This window comes from Anas platyrhynchos, chromosome 6 (assembly GCF_047663525.1).
Source record: "Anas platyrhynchos isolate ZD024472 breed Pekin duck chromosome 6, IASCAAS_PekinDuck_T2T, whole genome shotgun sequence".
In the NCBI taxonomy this organism is placed as follows: Eukaryota; Metazoa; Chordata; class Aves; order Anseriformes; family Anatidae; genus Anas; species Anas platyrhynchos.
In genome coordinates, this window is record NC_092592.1 from 8,528,112 (window position 1) to 8,549,524 (window position 21,413).

General features: G+C 37.8%; 1 protein-coding gene across 22 annotated transcripts in view; it reads left to right on the forward strand.

The window, feature by feature from the left end:
- The window catches only part of CTNNA3 (catenin alpha 3), a 482,801-nt gene that overhangs the window by 444,085 nt on the left and 17,303 nt on the right, over positions 1-21,413 (forward strand). For 20 of the 22 annotated variants that reach the window (XM_072040368.1, XM_072040369.1, XM_072040367.1 and 17 more), the window contains one exon: positions 17,854-17,959. In XM_072040368.1, coding sequence (XP_071896469.1) covers positions 17,854-17,959 — 106 coding nt within the window. Of the gene's footprint in view, positions 1-2,084; positions 2,564-17,853; positions 17,960-18,127; positions 18,285-21,413 lie in introns of those variants that run through there. The other 2 variants (XM_072040371.1, XM_013092195.5) reach the window with 2 other exon arrangements.

Sequence of the window (21,413 nt, forward strand, 5' to 3'; positions counted from 1 at the left end):
CCATTCAGGACAGCATCCCACATCCACCCTGGTGGCTATCACTTGTTCTCTTGCTATCCTGAGACTAGTCTGTCTGTCTTCACCTAGAGCTGTATAAACTAGTATCAAAATTAAGGAAATTCTTGGCCATTCACACCAATGCCTTTCGTTTATATTTTTCATTAAGTACTGGTTTATTTTCAGAGTTGTTTCCATTGGTTTGAATGCCAACTGGTTTTAATGCCAGAAGAGGTTTGAAGTGTCTTCTATATGTATGGTCCTGTGGTAATTGCTAGACATCCTGTAATGCTCTGCTCAAAATAACAATTTTTTCTTTTGGCTAAGCAGTTACAAACAGATCATAGTTCGCAGTTAATTATACTGGAATATGTAAGATTCCATTTCTCTGTTTTGAATCTCTTCATTAAAGCTGTCTGGCCTCTGTTTATACTGCTTTTTAGGTGGGACAGATAGAGGTATCAGATGAGGATAAAATGAATAAGAGGGATTTACCTACAAGATTTCTCAGTGCATATATAGGAAGGCATGAACTGCAGGCACTGCATGGTGGGCATTTGTTACTGTCAACTGTCAGAGCTTGGTGCTGTGGTACACCGAGGGCTGCTGCTCTTGGGTGACTAACATAGGATATGGCAGGAAAAAGTTGCTGCCAGAGAACTTACTGCTCTTGGAAGGTATATTACAAGTGTTCACTCTGTTCATTTCCTTTAATTTTCCTTCTGTGTCTAAAACGTTTGTATTTCTAAATATATTGTGGCTATAAATGGTGGTCTAGCCAGATTGATTACTGCAGCTCAGCTCTGCCAGTGTTCTGTTTGCCACGTGTGTTTCTTTTACAACTTTTCTTTACACAAGTCATAATTTTTCTTCTGGGACTTGCAGTTCAATCTAGATTAATAAGAGTCACTGAGTTACTTGGAGAATCTTGTCTTTCTTTTCTTACTCATACCTTTTTAAACTGTGAGGTTTGTTTATGTTTTCTCTCAAGGGACACTTTCAGCATACATCACCAAATTCTTTCTGAGAGCAGTTCTTCTCTACAATACAGCAGGCTCTGAGGCCCCATGATAATCATAAAGCTTTTTCAGTGGATCTCAAGTGAAGTGTAAGTTGTGCTTGAAGAACAGACAGTTGTTGGGAATAGGAATGCAAATGACTTCCTTGCTCTCACCCATTCCCAAGTTAGAGCCACTCAGATAACATCTCACATTAGCTTCTGAGGGATAGACAAAGCAAGCAGTGAGAGGAAAAATTACTGTGGAAATACTCTAAAGGGAAGTCCCTACTGAGTGGCCATTCTTCTCCTTTACATCTTCGCTGCAGTGTGGAGCCTACATTTTGTGTTTCCCTTTCAGTTAGACTGTGTGGTGTTTCATCACTAGTGCTTTAAAAAATTCAAGAGACTTGTCTTCCTAACCAAATGTAGGACAAGCCCTGCTAAAAAGCTATATAGACAAATAATTCTGCTCATACAGTGTGATGACCATTATAAATTTAAAGAGAAATACATAAGTATGTTTAATGGTTTGCTTAACTGTGATAAAAACAGCTTTTCTCATCAATACAGCAGACTTATTAATATGGAAAGAATTATCATGGCCTGGGATACAGCACAAGCTGCAAAGCAGAAATCCACAGGATTCCATCAGGATTTCCGTGAACAACAAGCTCTCTGTGCTGCAACTTGTTCCAGAATTTCTGAATTCCAGAAGTTCTCTTCAAATGTATTTCCTGTTGAGTGACAAAACAAGTTACAGCTATAGTTCTAGGACTTAGAATAAAGTATAGTTTAGTTCTGATGAAAAAAATAGGTTAAGAATTTGTCATTTTTACTCAGGCCTATCATCTTACTCTCTTTGGTATGTTGTATTCAACTGAAACACTCCGAGAAGGTAGTTCTCCTGTTCTGTCCTAGGAAATTTTATTTACTGTTACACAATTTAAAAGTCTGTTACACCACAGAGTCTGTGCAGAGCAGCTTTTCCAGTGCTCTTATCTTGACATAGGGAAGTGACAGTGATGGTTGCCAATGACAAGTTAGTAACGTGTCCTGTTGAATTGTGTTGAATATATTTTTTTTGTAGGAACTGTGTCCATTCAGAGAAGAAAATTCCTTTGCCTTTTTGGTTGTTAAGAAAACCTTTGGAGTGTATAATCAGTGTAACCAGGAATGACCTGTCTTAACAGAGGTTGCACAGGGCAGTTCGCAACAGTAAGCAATGACCTATTTAAGACCCAAATTCTGGCTCTAGTTCAGTCTCTGCAGTTCAGCAGGTGAGTACTTCCATTGCTTAAGGGAAGGAAATCCCTTCCTCACAGCATTCTGCAAGAGGGCTTCTACAACAGGAATGATGAATGCTCTCTATTGCCCATCTATTGTGAATTCCTTAAGATGAAAAGAAACACAAAATAAGCTAAGCAGCTTTGTGCAAAATTATCAGCAGACAACTGTCTGCCAGAGGGTGTGCATTCTAGCAGGCAGTACCGGTGTTAACAATTTTTCCATGTCCATCTCTCAGTGTACCACTTACCTCTCACTTCCATGCGGCTGCAAGAGAGCTTTCTTACTGATGTCTGATGAGTAGAATAGGGATTAAGACCTTCCATGTTTTAACTGCTGTCATTTTGGGCTCAAACAGCCAATGTTGTCAACTCATACTTTTGTTAGAAATCTTTTGTTGCATATTACTTCATATCTTGACACTTGAGTTATGTTACTGTAAGTAAATTCATCACCAGCATGTTTCATGGCTATTGAGCAAATCCTGGAAATGTGACTCCTGAAGGCATAGAAACAAAGCAAATACAAAGAACTTGAGATTTATTTTTTAAAATAACATGGTATTTATTCCAGTTTTGTGGTATTTTGGATCCTACTTCATGATACTTGAATGCTTAAGGCTGACAGCACAAACATTTCACTCACATTCTCTCTGTGTTACACTGTTCACATAAGTAGTTCTGAGTGACAAGGAGAGCCCATCAAGAAAGTGGGAGATTTTGGAGAACAGGAACATAGTGAGAATTCCCCTTCAGTGCTGTGGAGCCATTCATAACTCTGAGAGTCAACAGTACAAATGAGAATGTGTTTGCTTACATTTCCTTACAAGCATGAAAAGTGCAACTATCAAATTGCTGCAAGAAAAGTACAAAGAAAAAATACACTGTTTCTAATACTTTTTTATCCCCATTATGCAAAGCATTTATTTATTCTGAAAATCTGAGATTAGTTTCCTTTTGCATTTTCAAGGCAGGTACTTTTTTGTGGGAGTCGAGTACAGTATTCAGGTTGCAGGTATCAAGGAATCAAAATTGTGGGTGTGCTAGTGCACAAGAAGATAATATTTAGGATTTGATCTTCCTGAGCATAACTGAGAGAGTGGAGCCAAGTCACCTATTCGATGGTCACCAGACTTACAGCAGAAAATATTTTTTCAAGGGATCGCTCTCGTATCAAAACACATTTCCATCAATTTTAAATGATTTTCATATTAGATGCCATGTTAAAAGAAGTTTCTTCAGGTCTCCCCTACAGCATTTATAACCATATGTATAAAGACACCTTATAGGAGGTGCGGTGATAGAACTTTATAGTGATTTCTGAAACAAAACTGCAAAATAATGCTGCTTTTCTGAAGCCAGGGAAATGCAAAAAAAAATAATTACTGGGAAATATTTTGATAACTGGTTCAACATATAATCAAAAACTTGTGCAGTATTTAGAAGATGAATTACTGAGCCATTAGCAAACCAGCAATATGATTAGATATCCATATTAATAAACATCTGTCACCGTGGCACAGCAGATGTGCTAGGTGCATATATAACACAAAATGTAAATTTTGATGAGTACTTTTTTTTTTTTTTTACTGCAAAATACGTTACTGACATTAGATACCTTGCCATTTGTTTGATTTTGCAACAGTGAAAGTGTTACTAAAAAAAAAAAACAAAAAAAAAAAACACAACAAAACACAATTGTGAGGACAGTATTCTTGTAAATCCTAGGATGTGATTCTCCGAATTGAATGGACTAATGTTGAAAGATGAATTTTATTTTCTTCAATTGTCATCTAATAGACGTAACATTACAGGTTTATTATGTGACATTTTGGTACTGGTCATCTTGCTTTTGCTATCTTTCTAGGCTCAGTATCATCTTCAGTTCCAACTGCTGTTGATTTTATAATGCATGGTATGTAGGGTGTACAACTTTGTGTCTGTCTTTAAATATCAGATGTTGGAATCATGCAAAATTTGCCATTGTGTCCTGAAGAGGAAAGTTATGAAGTTGACAAATACATTTGTAAGATGTAGTAGTTTACTACCATAAAAGTGACTTAGTAAGTCCAAAAATTTCTTTAAAAGTGCTATGTTTTTTGTACTTCATTCAACTTAAAATCCGTTTACCATATTTTGAAAACTTGTGATTATTACGAATGTTTTCTTTGCAAAATAGTAGCTCAGCAAAGGATCATGTGACAGAATTTTTATATACCATTAGGCAAATACATCTTCATGAACAAAAATGCTAGCTAGCCCAGTTGAGTTTTTGAGTCAGGTTTTCGTATTAATTTATATTTTCCTGTGGATTTTTCGGAACACTGGTTCCTTTGCTATGATGTACTGGGTAGTTATAATTGTACCCCCTGAGAGGGCTTTTTATTTTTCTACTAGCTCTGAAAGCTATTAGTGATAGCTTGTGGGCAGAGGTGTTAAAAAGTACAATTATTAATAGCACATGTTAACACTAAAAGTGGGATAGCAGAAGTAAATGCTTAAAATGGCATGACTGGTGATTAGCAAGATGGTATTATAGGTAGTAAACGGCATTCTGAAAGATTGATTTTGGAATCAACATTTCTGTGGAACAATAAAGCCTTCAATATAGAGCATTAAGGTAGGAAGTATTGGTAAGAAGGAATTGAAATGACTGTACTGTGAATCAACTTAAAGATTTTGAAGAAGGTTAGAGGGAAGGTGAAAGAGCTTTGTGAAGGCTAGCATTGTAGAGTAAAATAATGCCAAAAGTTAGACCCGTTTGTAGCATGGTGTCCTTTCTAGCCCATTATATTACTTCTATTAGTTTTGCCAGTTCTTACAGTTTTGCATCTAGCAACATGAGTTTTTTCTTTTTTTTTTTTTTTTTCTTCTGAGGTATCTAGAGACCTGTGAGTAGATGAGTCCTCAGGGCTCTCATTCACATCTAAAGATGTGAGATTTTTTTTCTTCCAGCCCTCATCTCTCCCCTTTGCGCTTCTTGTGGAGGTGCCCAACATGGCTACAGTCCTGGTACTGAGCAGGAGCACATGGAGGGACACTGCAGAGAATGGCCTGGCAAAACATGGCCACTAACCATAGCCGTCCATGTTGAGGCAGCCCTTGTTTTGACGTGGACAGAGCCTTCAGCTTTCATTAAAAAAAAAAATAGTTTGTGCTTTCGAGTTTATAGATGAAAAGCTTGAAGACATGACTAGTGTGCAGTCCTGAATTGTAGAAGTAAAACAAGCTTAAAATACATGAGACAAAGGAAACAGTATCTGAGCACTATACTTTGTGACCAGTCTTTTGATTTTCAGTGTCTGGATGATGTTTATGAAGGACTGATTTAAGATGTAGACAAGAGGAATGAGAAAATGTGCTGTAAAAAAGGGTCAGAATTAAAATGGTAAGGTTGTTGTAAATTAATTTTGTTAGAAGACCTCTCAACAACTGTGTTCACACACACAGACTGCACAGTGGAACATGACTTTCTTGTTCTTTTGTATCTTTACGTAGTTTCTTACGTACCCTCAGCAGGAAACATGTACATTCTGAGTCTCGTGGTGTTGTAAAGGTACTCAGTTGTCACCATCATCCATTGAAGAGTCACTTTTTCCAAATACCTGGAAGCTCTAAGATGGGATTCTGTATATAAACAGCCATTGACTATGATGTGTGTGGTATATACAAGGATTAAGTGTTGTGTGTAGTCAGTCCTTATATCAAGATAGTTGCGTGCAGCGAGTCAACAGAGCACCTGGACAATTAATAAGTGTAGAAAAATGCTGAAGGGAGTTGCGAAGTGAGGTGGCTGCAGGATAATACATGTAGTGTTTTGCCTGCTAGAATACATAGAATTGCATGGAAAACATTATACAGACTTCAGTGCTTGTCCTGGTCCCTGTTTTGTAGCTGGAGGTTATGACAGATTGGAACTACCATCATTTAACACCTGCATAAAATTCCTATGTTCGATCCATTGAACATAGGATATTTACAAGGCAGTCAGATGGTAGATAGTGGAGAAAAATCCCACATTTCATAGAATTATATACTGTGTTGATTTGGGAGATGTAATGAAAGTGAGAAAGTTGAAGATGGGTAGGGGAGAGGTGAGATGTATTTCCCACTCTTTGCAGTTTGTTTGGCTAGTATCCCAAACCTAAGTTCCAGGTAGTCTCCATGTAGAGACAGTTACTCAAGAAGGTATCTATCGTCTTATCACAGAGTATATGTGGTGTTCAATGATGTGAATAAAGACATGGTAAAGCAAATTCAAGTCATTAATCCACCTTCCTTTGCTCTTTCCACTGTCATCTGTGTAGTGGGATTGAGGTCAACTGAATTAGAAAAAAAACACAGATCAAGTGTAAGCTCAAGAATGACATATTTATTCGCCACATATTTTATATAAATGCATAATTACAACTATTTGGGTGCATAATTACAGGTGGCACTGTTAGCCTATACTACTTAATCAGAAGTCTCATTCTGTGACCATATTTCATGATAGGTCTTTCCTACAAATTGTAAAAAGGAGCTCTTTGAACTTAGACTTTGTGTTTTTCAGTGTTTATTTTTGTTGGATAATGAATTTACTATCTGTTTTGCATGCTTTTATGTTTGCAAATCTAAAAACCCATGAGGAGAGAGTTCTTTACGGTTGATATTCCTTCTTTTGATACTATATATATATATATATTTATCCCGGAAAACACAAATTCTGTACCATATATTTTACTACTGTGTGTGGGTGCAATTAAAGGCTTCTCCATAACACTATGGCCAGAGCTTGGGTGGAACCTTCAGCCTTCAGCTTGGCCCTTCTCAGTGCATTTAGTTATGTATCTGTCAGAGTTCCTACTGACCTTCTTCTAGTAGTCTGCATTTTTAATTACAAAGAAAAAGATGAGAAAAGGGCTGTTTTGTATTTGAGAGCATAACTCAGTGGCAAAAAAAAATAAATTGATTAATTATGTATTAGGTTATTTTCTACATTCCAAAATGATTGTACCTGCTTGAGGCCACAGGGGGAAATACTTTTTTCTCATTCGTATATGGCATGCATTTTGTAAATTAAATACATAGGGCATCCTACCATGCACTTTATCCCCTTACTTTGTTCAAGAAATATGAAAGAGCCTTAAAATGTTAGGAAAACAAGACCATTTGATGATTTACAGAACATTGTACTAAATTTGTTCAAGTACCTGGGTGGTCCATGAACTCCCCATGTAGTCACATGCATCCAGGAGACCACGGATGGCTTTGGAACAAGGGAGTGACTCCAAACACGGAGATGGCTGAACTCCATTAAGGGTGCAGTCCAGTGGTGCAGGAGCTCTCCAGGGGCAAGTTCCAGTGTGTCCTTAAAGAGTCCCCTAGGCAGCTTCTGCTGTGTTGATAAACAACCGTGTTGGAGAATCTGGCTTGGCCAGAGTCCCCAGGCAGTCCCTGCTGCACAGCTGATGAAACTGTATGCAGAAGAGAGCTGCAAACAGTCAACAGGAACTGATCCTGCAGATGCAGAAATGGTGACTTAGGCTAGTCCTTCATGCCACCTAGCTAGAGAGGATGCATGTGGCTTGGTTACTTAAAAGCAGGGGGTTATGCACAGGCTGAAGTGGTCATGCAGGCCAACCACAGGCCAAACAAATGATAAAAATCAAGCAGAAAAGTGGTGGGAAGTTCTCTCACAATCCAGCTGGTGATGCTGTTGTGAGGACGCTTGCAATAGAGTCTGGACAGACAACAACTGTCTTGTTTTAGAAGTCTGATTGCCGCAAGAGGAGTAAAGCTCCCAGTAACTCAGGTTTCTTTCACCACTCTGTCCGTGAGCTGTAAAATCAAAAGGTATGGTCTGCAATTATGTTTATATTTTTAATTGCACAATTAAGAGAAAGAAATGCACTGAAGCACAGTGGTCATAAAATACTAAATTAGAATTTGCTATTTGACTTTTAACCTATTGGGATTCACTGAGTTTTACTGCTGTAACAGGTCTTGCTACAAAGTACGTTTTGTGAAACAATAAGGAAATAGCCTGGAAAAAAAGGTTAAGCGAAAACAGGCTTTTATTAAAAAGTAACAAATTTGAAACAATTCATTTGCTTTTCTCTCACTGGAGAACTGTAAAGATACACTTCAAAGAATAAAGGGAACATGTATTTCCTTTTTTAAAGGTTACAGCATAGCAAGAGGATTTTAAAAGGCAGTATTGACTTCTTTAAGTGGCATTGTTATATGTTTGCACTACAGTGCCTACATACATATTTTCTTTCATTATTAACCCTTAAATGTTTCTTTTTTCTACTTCTGCGCTGCTAACACGTGCTTTTTCTTGACCATGGTGTAATTCCTTGTTATAGTTTAACCCAGCCAGCAGCTAAGCAACACAGAACCATTCGCTCACCCTTCCCCCTCCCTCTTCAGGATGGGGGGAGAGAATTAGAAAGAAATGAAAACCTGTGGGTTGAGATAAAGACAGTTTATTAGGATGGGAAAGAAAGGAAAATAATAGTAATACTACTACTAATGTATACAAACGATGCACAATGCAATTGCTCACCACCCGCTGACCAATGCCCAGCCTATCCCTGAGCAGCCAGCAACCCACATCCCGTCCAGCCCCCCCACGTTAATAGTTCAGCATGCTGTCAGGTGGGCTGGAATACCCCTTTGGCCAGTTTGGGTCAGCTCTCTTGGGTCTGTCCCCTCTCAGCTCCTGCTGCACCCCCAGTCTGCCTGCTGGCAGAACAGAGTGAGAAGCTGAGAAGTCCTTGGCTTAGTGTAAGCACTGCTCTGCAACAATTAAAACATCAGCGTGTTATCAACATTATTCTCATCCTAAATCCCAAACACAGCACCATACCAGCCACTAGGAGGAACATTAACTCTATCCTAGCTGAAACCAGGACATTCCTTTTGAAAATTCAACACATGGGTCAAAAGAGTAGGAAGCAGATGTGCCATGCTGCAGAGGGAGTCCTTAGAGAGAGCACTGAGTCAGCTGCAACTCACCTCTGTGCTTTCAGACACTGCAGGCCTGGGGCTACAGGGCTCTTAGGGTTGAAACATGCTCCTCATAGCCAAACAACTCTGTGTTTGCTCTTCGTGCTCTCACAGGATAGAACCCTAAGCACTACTTTGCAGACAGGCTCTCAGGTACCTACTGAAGTTTCATGGGCAATGTGGCCCTTTTGTAAAGACGTAAAATGCCCTTTTTCATTGCCCACATTATTTGCACATCTAGGTCAGACTGTGAGGAAACTGCATTTATTAAAATACATGCTGTCATTTTTTTTAATGTTGTTTTTTCATACAAACCAATTACTTTCCATAACAGCTTGGATTTTAAAAACAACTAAAGCATACAACCATCCAACATGTTGGTTTCTTAAACTTTATATATGTTAAAGTCTGTGGATAATTTGTTTGTGACATGGGAAATAGGAGAGGGGAGAGTAATGAGACAAATGACCAACTTCTTATGTAATCAGCAAAACAGTAATGGTACACATGTAACAAGCGATTAAAAATGACAGACATCCAAGTTAAAGCCCCTGACTGTTAAGATCTGCTGACTTTCTTAGAAACTGAAAATCAAAGTGTCTTTTGAAAAGCTGGATTTGAAAACAGATTTGGAGAAGCATTCAAGCGATAATGAGAACAAGAAAGAGGTGAGAAACATATAAGTGATGCTTGCGTAAGATTCCAGAACTAACTTGCTTGTGGTGTTGTGATACTCTCTTACATTGTACTGATAATATTTCCTTATGGATTTGGACTTAGAGATTTAAGGATGAAGGGGAAGAGTGTCTGTGTGTACAATTGTAATTATGGAAGGAGTTTGCAGTTCTTAGATTTTCATCTCTACAGATTGTATGTAAACATACACTTCTCTGGTTATTGCACAAGTTAACTAGTGTATATACATGCACATCAGACATTTCCCTTTGATGTGCTGCCTTCCACATTCTGTTGTCGCTGTGATTAGTTCTGTCACGCTTCTGATTTAGGAACTTGCAGTGAAGCTTTTGGCTGTTTTTTCCCCTTTAGCCTCCTGAGCAACACTCCTGACATACTTTCTTTTCTCTTCCCACTTGTTCCATCTTGTGGTCTCATCTCTTCCACGCTACTTTTAAGATGGAGTTTCACATTAAGAGGCATCTTTTACAGGTAACTTAATGCTCAGTAACTATTCGAGTAATATCAGCATTTCTTCCCTATTAACTATGCCAGGATAGCTCTGTTTCAAAAGTAGCATTTTCAGGCTTATAGTGCAGCAGTCTACTGTGCACAGGGCCACATTTTGAGGCAAAAAATGCTTTGTTTTTAAGCTTTTTAAGATGGGAGACCAGGAACTGTGCTTCCAGTGACAGTTACTTCACAATAGTGTCACGTCTACCTTTGACCCTGCAGCCAAGTTTCAATGCCTGGACTTCTCTACATTTATACAGCTGACAAAGTAAGATACATGAGCTACAAACAAGAGTGTTTTGTCCTTTTCTTGTTTAAATATTTGTATTCCTACTTCATTACTCAAAGCAGAGAGGAACAAAACACAATGGATCATTAAGAAAATGTCTAACCCGTGTTTTAATAGTATCATAACTTTTGTCACAACAGTTATGCAAATGCAGGGGATTTGGTTTGTCATTATGCAGTCACATAGCATTTCTCAGGGTCAGAAATGGCCTGCTTCAGGAAAAGTGTGGGGAGGTCAAGAGGTAAGTGCCTGTTCCTATGTGCCTGTTCCTGACTAACAGCTTTTGCAGGCTAATGGTCAGCCACAAGGCCACTTGAAAAAGCAGGTGAGGGAGAAGGGGGAGGTCTGTGCCCTACAGACCAGAATCCCTGTTGGATAAGCACCCACCAAAGATCAACTACAGTAACCACACAGAGTTTTCATGATATTTTGTGAATTTTTCAGAAGATGGTATTTTTTTTTTTAGCGATGAAAACAAGTCACCATGGTATTGGTGAAATACAGTCAATTTTAGACATTGCAATCAACATCATATTTGGCAGATGCTAAAGATCTTTGGAAAATAAAAATGCTGCTGCATTGTCTGCTAAATGCTGAGTAAATTTTTGATTGGTCTCAAATGGCAAAATACAAGAAACATGAACAACAAAAAGATATGACTGGGTTTCTCTTAGAGTAAAACCTTCTAAATAACAGCTTTATTTTGTAAGGCTAGTGAAAGAAAAACAGTTTTGGGGAGAGGGATGACCTAGGTAAGAAAATCACAGTAGGAGATGCCCCGGAACAGAAAAAGAAACAAAGGGGCTGACATAAACTTGTACTGATAGGTAAATTGCTGCAAATCACAGTACTTTCCACTTCCCATTCACATAACACGGTGCTATAAAGGATTTAACTACTCCTATGGCTTATTACTCTCGCTTTTATTTTCAACACTACTTTAGCCACAGTTGTATTATCATTCTGCACAGGTCTGGGAAAAGAGAAAAGTAAAAGTTGGCCTTCTACCCATTTAACTCAAAGGAAAAGTCAGGACTTTTGAGCTGTTTCTATGTTTAGTATGACTCCTAATTTATTATTTTTTTTGGTCAAAATCTTTTCTTCAATGCTAGTGCTGTTGAGTTGAGACAGTTAATCCAGTTCAGGTTTGTCCAGAAAGTCTAAGTCACTTTCTGATGCTCCTTGGAACAGGAGGTGGCCACTTTGCCGGAACAGATGGCTGTGACATAATAAAACATGCATTAGGTGAGATGTCATTGTTGATGGACCATGTAACTGTATGAGTGTAAGCACCATAGAATCCTGTTGTGTCATGTAAGCCAGTGACTGCCATTGTAGGAATTCCCATGTCAAGGCTTTCACAGAGCCTTACGCCACTATAAAAAGCTGAACCTTTAGGAAACAAAGCCAAACCTAATCTACTATGATTACATTTGGTCTTTTATAAAGTCTTTCCAGGAATGTTTTCTTTGTCAGACTTACCTACAGAGACCTCATCACTGCACAGAAGCGCAGAAGTTACTTCTCCATACATACCATCTTGCCATTGCTTTTTCTTCTGCAGCATGCTAGTTCGGATACTTGAGCAACATGCGATCCACTAGAACTCCAAATTGCTTCTTGTAATGGTTTGTAGAGACCGACATTACACTTCTATATCTGTGTATTTTATAATTTTCCTACCTGAGTGGACATTCTCTTTTTTTATTTGTAGTTATAGCTAAATGTTCTTCAATACTTAAGATAATCAGAAACCTGGCCTCACAACCTATATATGTATATTAACCTATATATATTAACCTTCCAATCACTGTTAAGTTTAAGTAAAGTAAGCATTCTCTTTTTTCCTTTAGTCAAGCAATAAAAAAAGAACAGAGCAGTGCAGAAATCAGGACAGATTCCAGCAAAACCAGGTTATTTTTTTTTTTTTTTCTGTGTTGCCCTCTATTGTAACAGTTGTCATTCGATAACCAAAGCTGTCTTAGAGGATGCTCTTCTAGCAGTTTCCCATCTCTTGCAGTGATTTTTGTCTAGGCCATATATTCTTTAGGTAGTTCATGAAAATATAACAGGAGACAATTTCAGAAGCCTAAATGAACTAAAAATACATGGTATGTATCTTTCCCATCTTCCTAGAGGCTATAAAATCTTGTTTTACATGGGGGCTGACAATAATTGTCCTAGAAGTCATGTTGATGGCTACTTATTTCTTTGTTTTAGTCAGCATGCTTTGAAATTGATTATGAATTGATAGTGTTTATTGGCACTGGGCAGACACATTTTGAACTGAGACATTTCCACGGAGATTCTCAAGGATTGCACTCCATCACGGTCTATGAGTGATTTATGTACAATTCAATAAAAACAAGTCAGAGCCATACCAGCCCACATTACACTCATCTACAAATACGGTATTTGCTACATACATGTCACCAAGCTCTCACTACCAAAAAAGTCTACGCTTTTGGACCTCCTCTCCTTTTTGAATCCCTGAGGGGGGAAAAAAGAAAGAGGAAAGAGAAACTTCCGTCTTCCTAAACTCATTTGAATTTCTAGAATGCTAGAATGGTTAGTAATACCTATGTTGTGTTTGCAGTTCCTGGGACTTTCCTGACCCATTCATGGGTACCCACAAGGCAAGTATTGTTTTAAATCTTAATTCCCTCCCTTCCAAAAGCTACACAATACTATTTAATTCAAGGCGTTTACAGTCCTTTTCCTCATACCTATTAGTACTTCTTCACATCAGCCTTTTCTCATCTGGCTGTGCTTTCACTTGTATTGCATTTGTTTTGTTAATGAGTGGAAATGCTTCAGCCACTACATCTGTAAATGCTGAGTGTCTTTAGTCAGTTATGCTAGCAGGTTTCCTAGCAAGAAGAATATTTTTCTCCTAATTTTCCAAACCTGTAAACTGAGACTAGGCTACATGGCAAGTGAAAATGGAATTTTCCTTCTCCCCTACCCAGAGCCTTATAAGATGGCAAGGGGGATTTACCTGTACAATCTACTGTTATGTTCACCCTAACATAATTTCTTGAGGAACTCTACCGAGTCCTCTTCAGGTATAAGTGATAAAGATGTGCAGCCACTAGTAAAATGTTTATTTGTTTATAACCTTGGTTTTTTAATGCATAATTCTATAGTTTTGAATGAGCACTCAGAACTTCAAAAATTTTATCTGAAACAGTGTGCCCTGAAGTGGGAGTGAGACGAAGTCCATAGTATTGTGAAGCACCTGCAGTTACATCCTGCTTCTGTGGGGCTTAGGCTTTGTCTTGAGTTGGGATCTGTACATAGAAATACTTTCAGTCATTCCTTACCAGTAAAGAAAAGGAAAACAGTGATAAAAGATTCTGAAAATATTGCTAGAAGAGTAGTATATTCTAGTTCTAAGATGAGCAGTTGCATAGGCTCTGAGAGTTTTACTTCTTTTAGCCTGTCACATGAGAGCCACATTAGCTATGAGTATTACATTAGACGTATGTTAGGAGTTTGTTTTTGAGACTGGCTAGCCAGCAGGACTCATTAACTCTAATGAAGGGGAAACAAAACATCTGCTGATGTGAGTACAGTGAGTAGAGGTAAGCCACTAAACTTTCCTCAGAGACAGAAGACTGCGATGGCAAAGGCTTTTCAGTTAGAGGTAAAAGTTGGAATTAAGAGAGTATTTTTGATAATTACTTTTCAGTGAAAAATTGCAGTGTAAAAGAAAGTAAGTTGTCACTGATACTGATGCCTGCTAAGCACTGGAGTTACAACAGTGTGCAGGCACTGCACTGTGAGGGACTGACTGCAGACACACTGTTCATCATGGCTTGGAGCAAGAACAACAGGCTTCGGTCTCCCCATCACAAAATCCCTCAGTGTAAGAGCAATTAATAAGTTCTAGGCTTTCTTTTTCTTAGCTTTCAAGAGACAGTTCTGCGAAGCTTTTCTCTCCTACAACTTTGTTGAGATACTCTCAGCTGACTTTATTGTTCAGAATCCAAATACATACCCTCTAGTTAGACTTACCTAGATGCTGCTCTTAAATTATTTATCGTCTTTTCCCAGTCCCCTCCTCGCTGGCTAGAAAACTGATTTAAGTGACATAGTAACAAGCCATCACTACCTTGAGGGTGTATAATTGCTCGTAAATATAGTCCTTTCTGTCTTGTCTTTGTTTTCATAGCCTTGAACATGTTATAAACTTACCTAGCTAATAAAGCTTTAGTGCTTGTAAATAGTGCTGCGTGAGGAAAACAGATGGGTTTGATCTTCCACTGAATGAATCAAAATGAGTCATTTGAAGTCCACCGTAGACTGTCAACCCAGTAAAATGATTGGGATGTGTGAGATCAAGCTTGGCTCTGAATGCTATAGAGACCGGAAGCAGTGGAAAAATAGTAAGATAATGCTGATTAAAAAAAGTTACTGAACACCACAACAAATAAATCCAAATTTATCTCATAGAAGAGGGGAAAAGATGGAAAATACATACACTTTTCTCTGTGAAGATTTTTTTGGGGCACCATTGACCAGCAGACAGTACGTAGTGGGAATTACATTTTTAATCCTTCTCTAAGCAGCTGATATAGGTGAATGAGCTAAGGTAATCATCACAAGCATTTATGTGGAAGTCTGTATCTATACTAATTTGTTTATTTTTAACAACTGGACTACCGCCACGGTAGTCTCACAGATTAGGAGGGATGATTCAGTATCAGCTGGAGGATAATCCTGGACTACATATGTAGAAGGAAGGGGAGCTTGGTACAATGACATGGAGAGGGCACCAAGTCAAGTATCTTAAAAGACAGAGATGGATACCTCATTGAAACAGGTTCCCAAGAAAAGCGTATTTTCATACTTCGAAGTTCATAGGCAAAATGCAAGGACATTTAAAACTGGTAGGAATCTACTGATTGGGAAAAAAATAAAACAACAATGTGCTTTAGCATCTCTAACCTCTGGAGTCGGGTTGTTAATAAGAACTAAAAGGTAAGTTGTCACTGTTAGTCCCACTCTCCTTTCCCTGCTTCATCAGTTCTGGGTTATGTTCCCTTTTTGTGTAGTTTGACTGGTAAGATTGGGTTGTAACTTCTCAGGATGGTTTCTGGACCACTTACATTATTTGTACAGCACCAAAAAGACTTGCCAAGAACAATTTAACAGTGGCTTCTGGAAGAAACCACAGGGGAAATAACAGTAAAAACCTAATCAGTGGACTGAAATGTTGGGAAAGTTCCGTATGCAATATAAGTATTCAGTTGCACAACTAACCGTCAAAAGGTAAAATTTAGGAAAGGCAAATGGTGAAATTTGGTGAAATCTCATGAAATCTGAAGTACTTGACCTGTAAACATGTGATTTGCATCTGAAATTTCATCTCCCAAATGCAGTAATTTTCTATAAACTAAGCAATTCACTAAATAGGTTTTCCATGGCAAGAAGATGCCGCTGCCCAGGGAAGTGGTGGAGTCACCATCCCTGGAGGTCTTTAAAAGACGTTTAGATGTAGAGCTTAGGGATATGGTTTAGTGGGACTGTTAGCGTTAGGTCAGAGGTTGGACTCGATGATCTTGAGGTCTCTTCCAACCTAGAAATTCTGTGATTCTGTGATTCTTTATGTAGTAAAGTAACGTGCTTCCTATCCAGTTCCATTTTTTTTCTAGATGTGGGCTTCAACAAAAAAGAAGGAACACAGCTGATAACCCATCTGACCCCCTGATATTTATTACCTGTGGCATCGTGTATGCACTTGACACATCCTAGTCTGTTACAGGTGTTGCATTTTAGCTAAATCCATGTCATAAGCATTAGAAGCAAATAAGCATATATGATAAAATCAATAACTAAAAAAAAAAAAACAGCAATAAAGACAAATTTGAAAAATTCATTTACAAAGACTGTTTTTGCCTTCCCCCAGTCAAAGACTGTATTTAAGAAGAGTTTAATCATGTTGTCATCACTTTTTACTGAATGTTAGTGTAACTACATACAGTAATTTTTTTAGCATATTAATGCCTTCGGTTAATCATTTTTTACTGAAATGGCTTGTTTGTTTATATATGATGCCACACTGACTTCAAAGAAAAGGGTCTCCTCATCTGAGCAAAGAAGTTTAGTAATTTTCCATGCTGCCCACTTCCTTTGTCCATTGCAGATCTTGTAAATTGCCATGAAGCCTTCAGGAATTAAGTGTTTACATAATAAAACTAAAAATCTTCCTATTGAAAAGGCTGAAGTGCAGAGCTGAATTTAGCAAGGTGCTCACTTTATATGCATCAAGCACAGTAAGTGCTGATTTTAGTTGAGCCGAAGTATTACTTCAGCACTGAAGAAACTGCAGCACAAGGGAATATGAAGATAATGGTTGTCGATACTAGCTAGCTTACGCATTTAGTTTCTTCTCACGGTTCCAGAAATACTTCATTTTAAGTTGTTTGCCTGAAGAAAAAGGTGTTTTTTTGACAATCTGTTCACAAAAACTTAACAGTTTTCCTCAATTGTTCTGAAATTACATGGAAGTGGTTTGAGAAAACACCATATCCAAATTGTGGAGGAGTATTTGTAAGTTTTCATTGCAGCCCTGTCCATATTTCCATTCATGCTTGAGTACACCAATTAAATAAAATAAAAACAACCTAGGTTTTCAGACCAGACATCCACAATGAGGCTCAGAATACGTCACTGCAATGAACTTTCTTTTTGTACTGACTAGAAAAGAGATTACTAGAAAATCGCTAGAAGTGAAATGAACATAAAAATGATAAAACTACAGGATAACTACAGCAAACAGCATAAGGCTTCTCTGAACTAAAACTTCACCACTTCCTTTTTAGGATTATCTGTACATGACATAATGGGACTGGGCTTGAAAATCCCTGTTCTTAGGATTTAGCTTGCATTGTGCTTCTAGTATGAGACAAACGGTGACATTTTTTGGTACTTATGCATCCAGTTGATGCCAAGCAGTGTAAACTTGTGGGATGTGAAAACAAAACAGTTGTATGGATTCATTATTTTGATTCAATTGTGTTCTTCTTTGCCTAATTTGCATGGCTGTGATTTATTCTCAGTTTTTAAATAATGCAATAAAGGCTTTGTTTCATTTGAAGGGGTAGAGGACCATTGAAGAACACATCTGATGTAATTAATGCAGCAAAAATGATTTCAGAGTCAGGATCAAGGATGGATGTCTTAGCACGGCTGATTGCCAATCAGGTAGGTTATTTATTTTACAGTGCATTAACTTTTGTCACAGATTAATACGTCCACAGAAGCTCCAATACCTGAGAAGGTCACTTACAGAAACAGTAATGACATTTTTAGATCTACCTGTCTAATTTTCCTTTTTATTCTCACTTTTCGGAATTGATGGATACATCACAGCAACAACAAAAACCTGTGACAGCACCTGAAAAACCAGAAGAGGATCTACGTAAATCCATAAGCACAGTCATCTTCCTGGCTAGGATGGCAGCATGCTACCTTAATACATTAATAACACCAAACAACTAATCACACACAATCCTCTTTCTTAAGTAAGGTAGGTAGTACTAGGGCCAGACTGTGCCAGAACCATGTGAAATTTTAGTCTGCAACTATTAAGCCCTTTAGTTACCTAGTCTTTTGTGACTGGCTTTTAGGTCTAGAGTAGCATGGTATAGTCAGTCTTTCACACCCACTCTTCCCCTCGCTTTTATTTTCATAGATAAAACTTACTTTTCTAACACCTATGAAGAAATATTTTTTTTCTTTTTCTGTTACATGACTCTGAAATCCAGATAACATGACAAAATAATTTCTATTATTGATCTATACATGGTTATATACAAACCAGTTGTGAGCTGGTTTGTGGAAAAAAATAGGTAAAATGTCCTCATTTCTAATCTTGACATGTGCTCTTCCATACAGCATATCTTTTTCAAGTGCACTGCCCCCTTTACAGATTCAGTTTTTAACATTTAAAAACTAAAATTAAAAATCTGTAATCTTTACTGAATGTATTACAGAAAATGATGTGGTATCAAAGCTAAAGATGAATGTATTACAATCTTACTCCTTTTACAATATGGTGAATTCTTATTGGAATATTTCTTACCTAAAATTACCTAAAACTTTCTTTGTATTTTCTTGTATTTTTACTGTGACTCCAGACTAGAAACATGAACAGGTTAGCATGAGGAAAAACCATTATAGCTCATAACCACTGTGTACCTTCCAAAGTGCCAGGAAATGTGAAGTTCAAGTTGTTTTAACCCTTTACTGAATTCACTCAAATAACCTGTATTTATTCTAGGTCAGAGCTTGCACACAGTTGATAACCCATCTGACCCCTGATAGCATCTTGTATGCACCTGACACCTACCAGTCCATTACAGGTGTTGCATTTTGGCTAAATTCATGTCATAAGCATTAGAAGAAAATAAGCATATACGGTAACGTCAATTAAAAAAACAACAGCAACAAAGACACGAATCAAAAAAGCCTTCGTAAGGATACGAGTGAACCAGGCCATCTCAATTCACTAAGTTCAATACCTCTGTGTTGCACACAACTACAATCACTACTGTATATGCATCAAACTTAGTAAAAAAAGAGAATCTTGACCTTACGCCTCCTATTGCAAGATGTACAATATGATCCTCTCATTCCTCTGATGGCTAGAAATCTTTCAACTTCTATATACTCTTGTTCTTATGCCAAATCGTCCTTTATCTCACAGATTTTTTCTTAACCGTGTCATTGTGCTTTTTAAATCTCCATGGCATTTGTAAACACTAACAATTCTTCACTCAACTGTTATTTGACCTAGTTACTACTTTAGCTAGTAAAATAGTATATTATTTGACCTAGTTATTTTATGTCTGCCCTGCTCTCTTGGTGTCCTAAAAGAAAAGAAACTTCACATTCCCTGTGGGCTAACTAATAATTGTTCGCTGAATTTGGTTCAAACTGAAGGACCCTTTCAAGAATTTGCTGTCTAGACTAGAACATAAGTTTTGATGAAATTTAGTGATTGCCTTTCTCAATCACATTAAAATACAGTAAAATATTTTGCTAAAAACGGGTTAGTAACATTTAATTTGTGTGATTTTTTTGATGTCATGTAAAAATGGGTTTGTACTATCTGCTTCAAAAGAGAAGAGTAACAGCTGCTGGTTCTACCATTTTTCAAGTATATGTTCTAAGATATGTTCTAAGTGCATTCTTCACACGTGTACTTTTTCTGATACTTCTTTACCACCTATAATTGAACTTAGGCTACCCTAAATCATTTCAATTATTTGTCAGCAATTTTGATACTCTCTATTACCTTACTGTTCACAGTCAGCCCAGGATTTAACTGCTACTCTGACTATGCCTTTGTGGTTATCAGGACCATAGTAACATATGATGAGTATTTTCAGTATTCAAAGTGACATACAAGGAGAAAAGCAAAACCTGCTTTATTTCTTCACCTAGCTTCAGACCTAAGCAAGAATCTGAAATAAGCAACAACTGCATAATGAAGAATTGTATCTCTTTGACCTTTTCTTGCTCATAAAACGTTTTCAAACAATTGATTTTGGTTCACAGTCCATGTAATTTCAGAGACTCCGATTCAGGAACTGTGGAATTACATAGTTCATACGGTTTTCCTATTACAGAAAAAAATCAAACTCTATTTGCAATATTTTATATAAATCATCAGGTGCAAGAGCACCCCTCTGTTATATTGTTTTTCACTTAAGATTTTTATAAATTCCTGTGTTGAAAAGAAAGGGACACAGTGCAGTACAATTAGCAAATTCCAATCCATATTCGTATCACTTAAAGATGACTCAAGAGTTAACAACTGTGAACATAATCCCAGTTAGGCATCAACATCAACCTAGGCACATCAATCAGAAGTATACTGAAGATAAAAATTAAACAATGTTTCAACTCCACTGTCAATTTTGTGACCTGAAAGCCTGAAGAATATAAGGCAGTACATCCTGTTTTTTATAAAATACACTGCAGATTTTTACTAAACGATGCCTCCATAACCATTTGTTTTGCAGCAGGAAGTGCTAGTCTGTTATGGAGGCCAGTAAGAAAGGCAGTCAGACTGTGAGGTATCACTTACAATGCTGTTAACACCACCGTTAGGAGATAACAGCAATCTTGTCCCTTCATATAGTGGGAACCCAAGGTGGTGTAGCACAGGATGGGCCTCTGATCCATGCGCAGCATTCTGGGCAAACACTGTCCATACAAGAGATTTCCTCCATTTTCATTTCAGCTATTCATGGGATTTTTTTAAAGAAAAGCAACTCCACTCATTATTTCCAATGTCAAACAAAAAGGATGGTCACATTTCGCTGCAGTCCTACAGGCAAGGGTATGCACATGCCCTTACCACCAATACGAGGAGGGAACTGCTGCAGGCTCCTCCACTGCAAACATCTGGCCAAGCGTATGCTGTGACCGAGGGATTTCTTCAGCACAACCCAGGCCTGAAGGCCTTGTGATACGTGCAGCACAGCACTTGCCTGCTTAGCTTCACTGATACATGGATCTCTAACTACTCAATGTATAGTGGTCTTCTAGTCAGGATCAATAAATACATCAATGCAAGAAAATGTTAATTAAATTCTGGAAGCGTAGAGATCGATACAAAACAGTGTTTTCTCTTACTACCGAGCAGGTG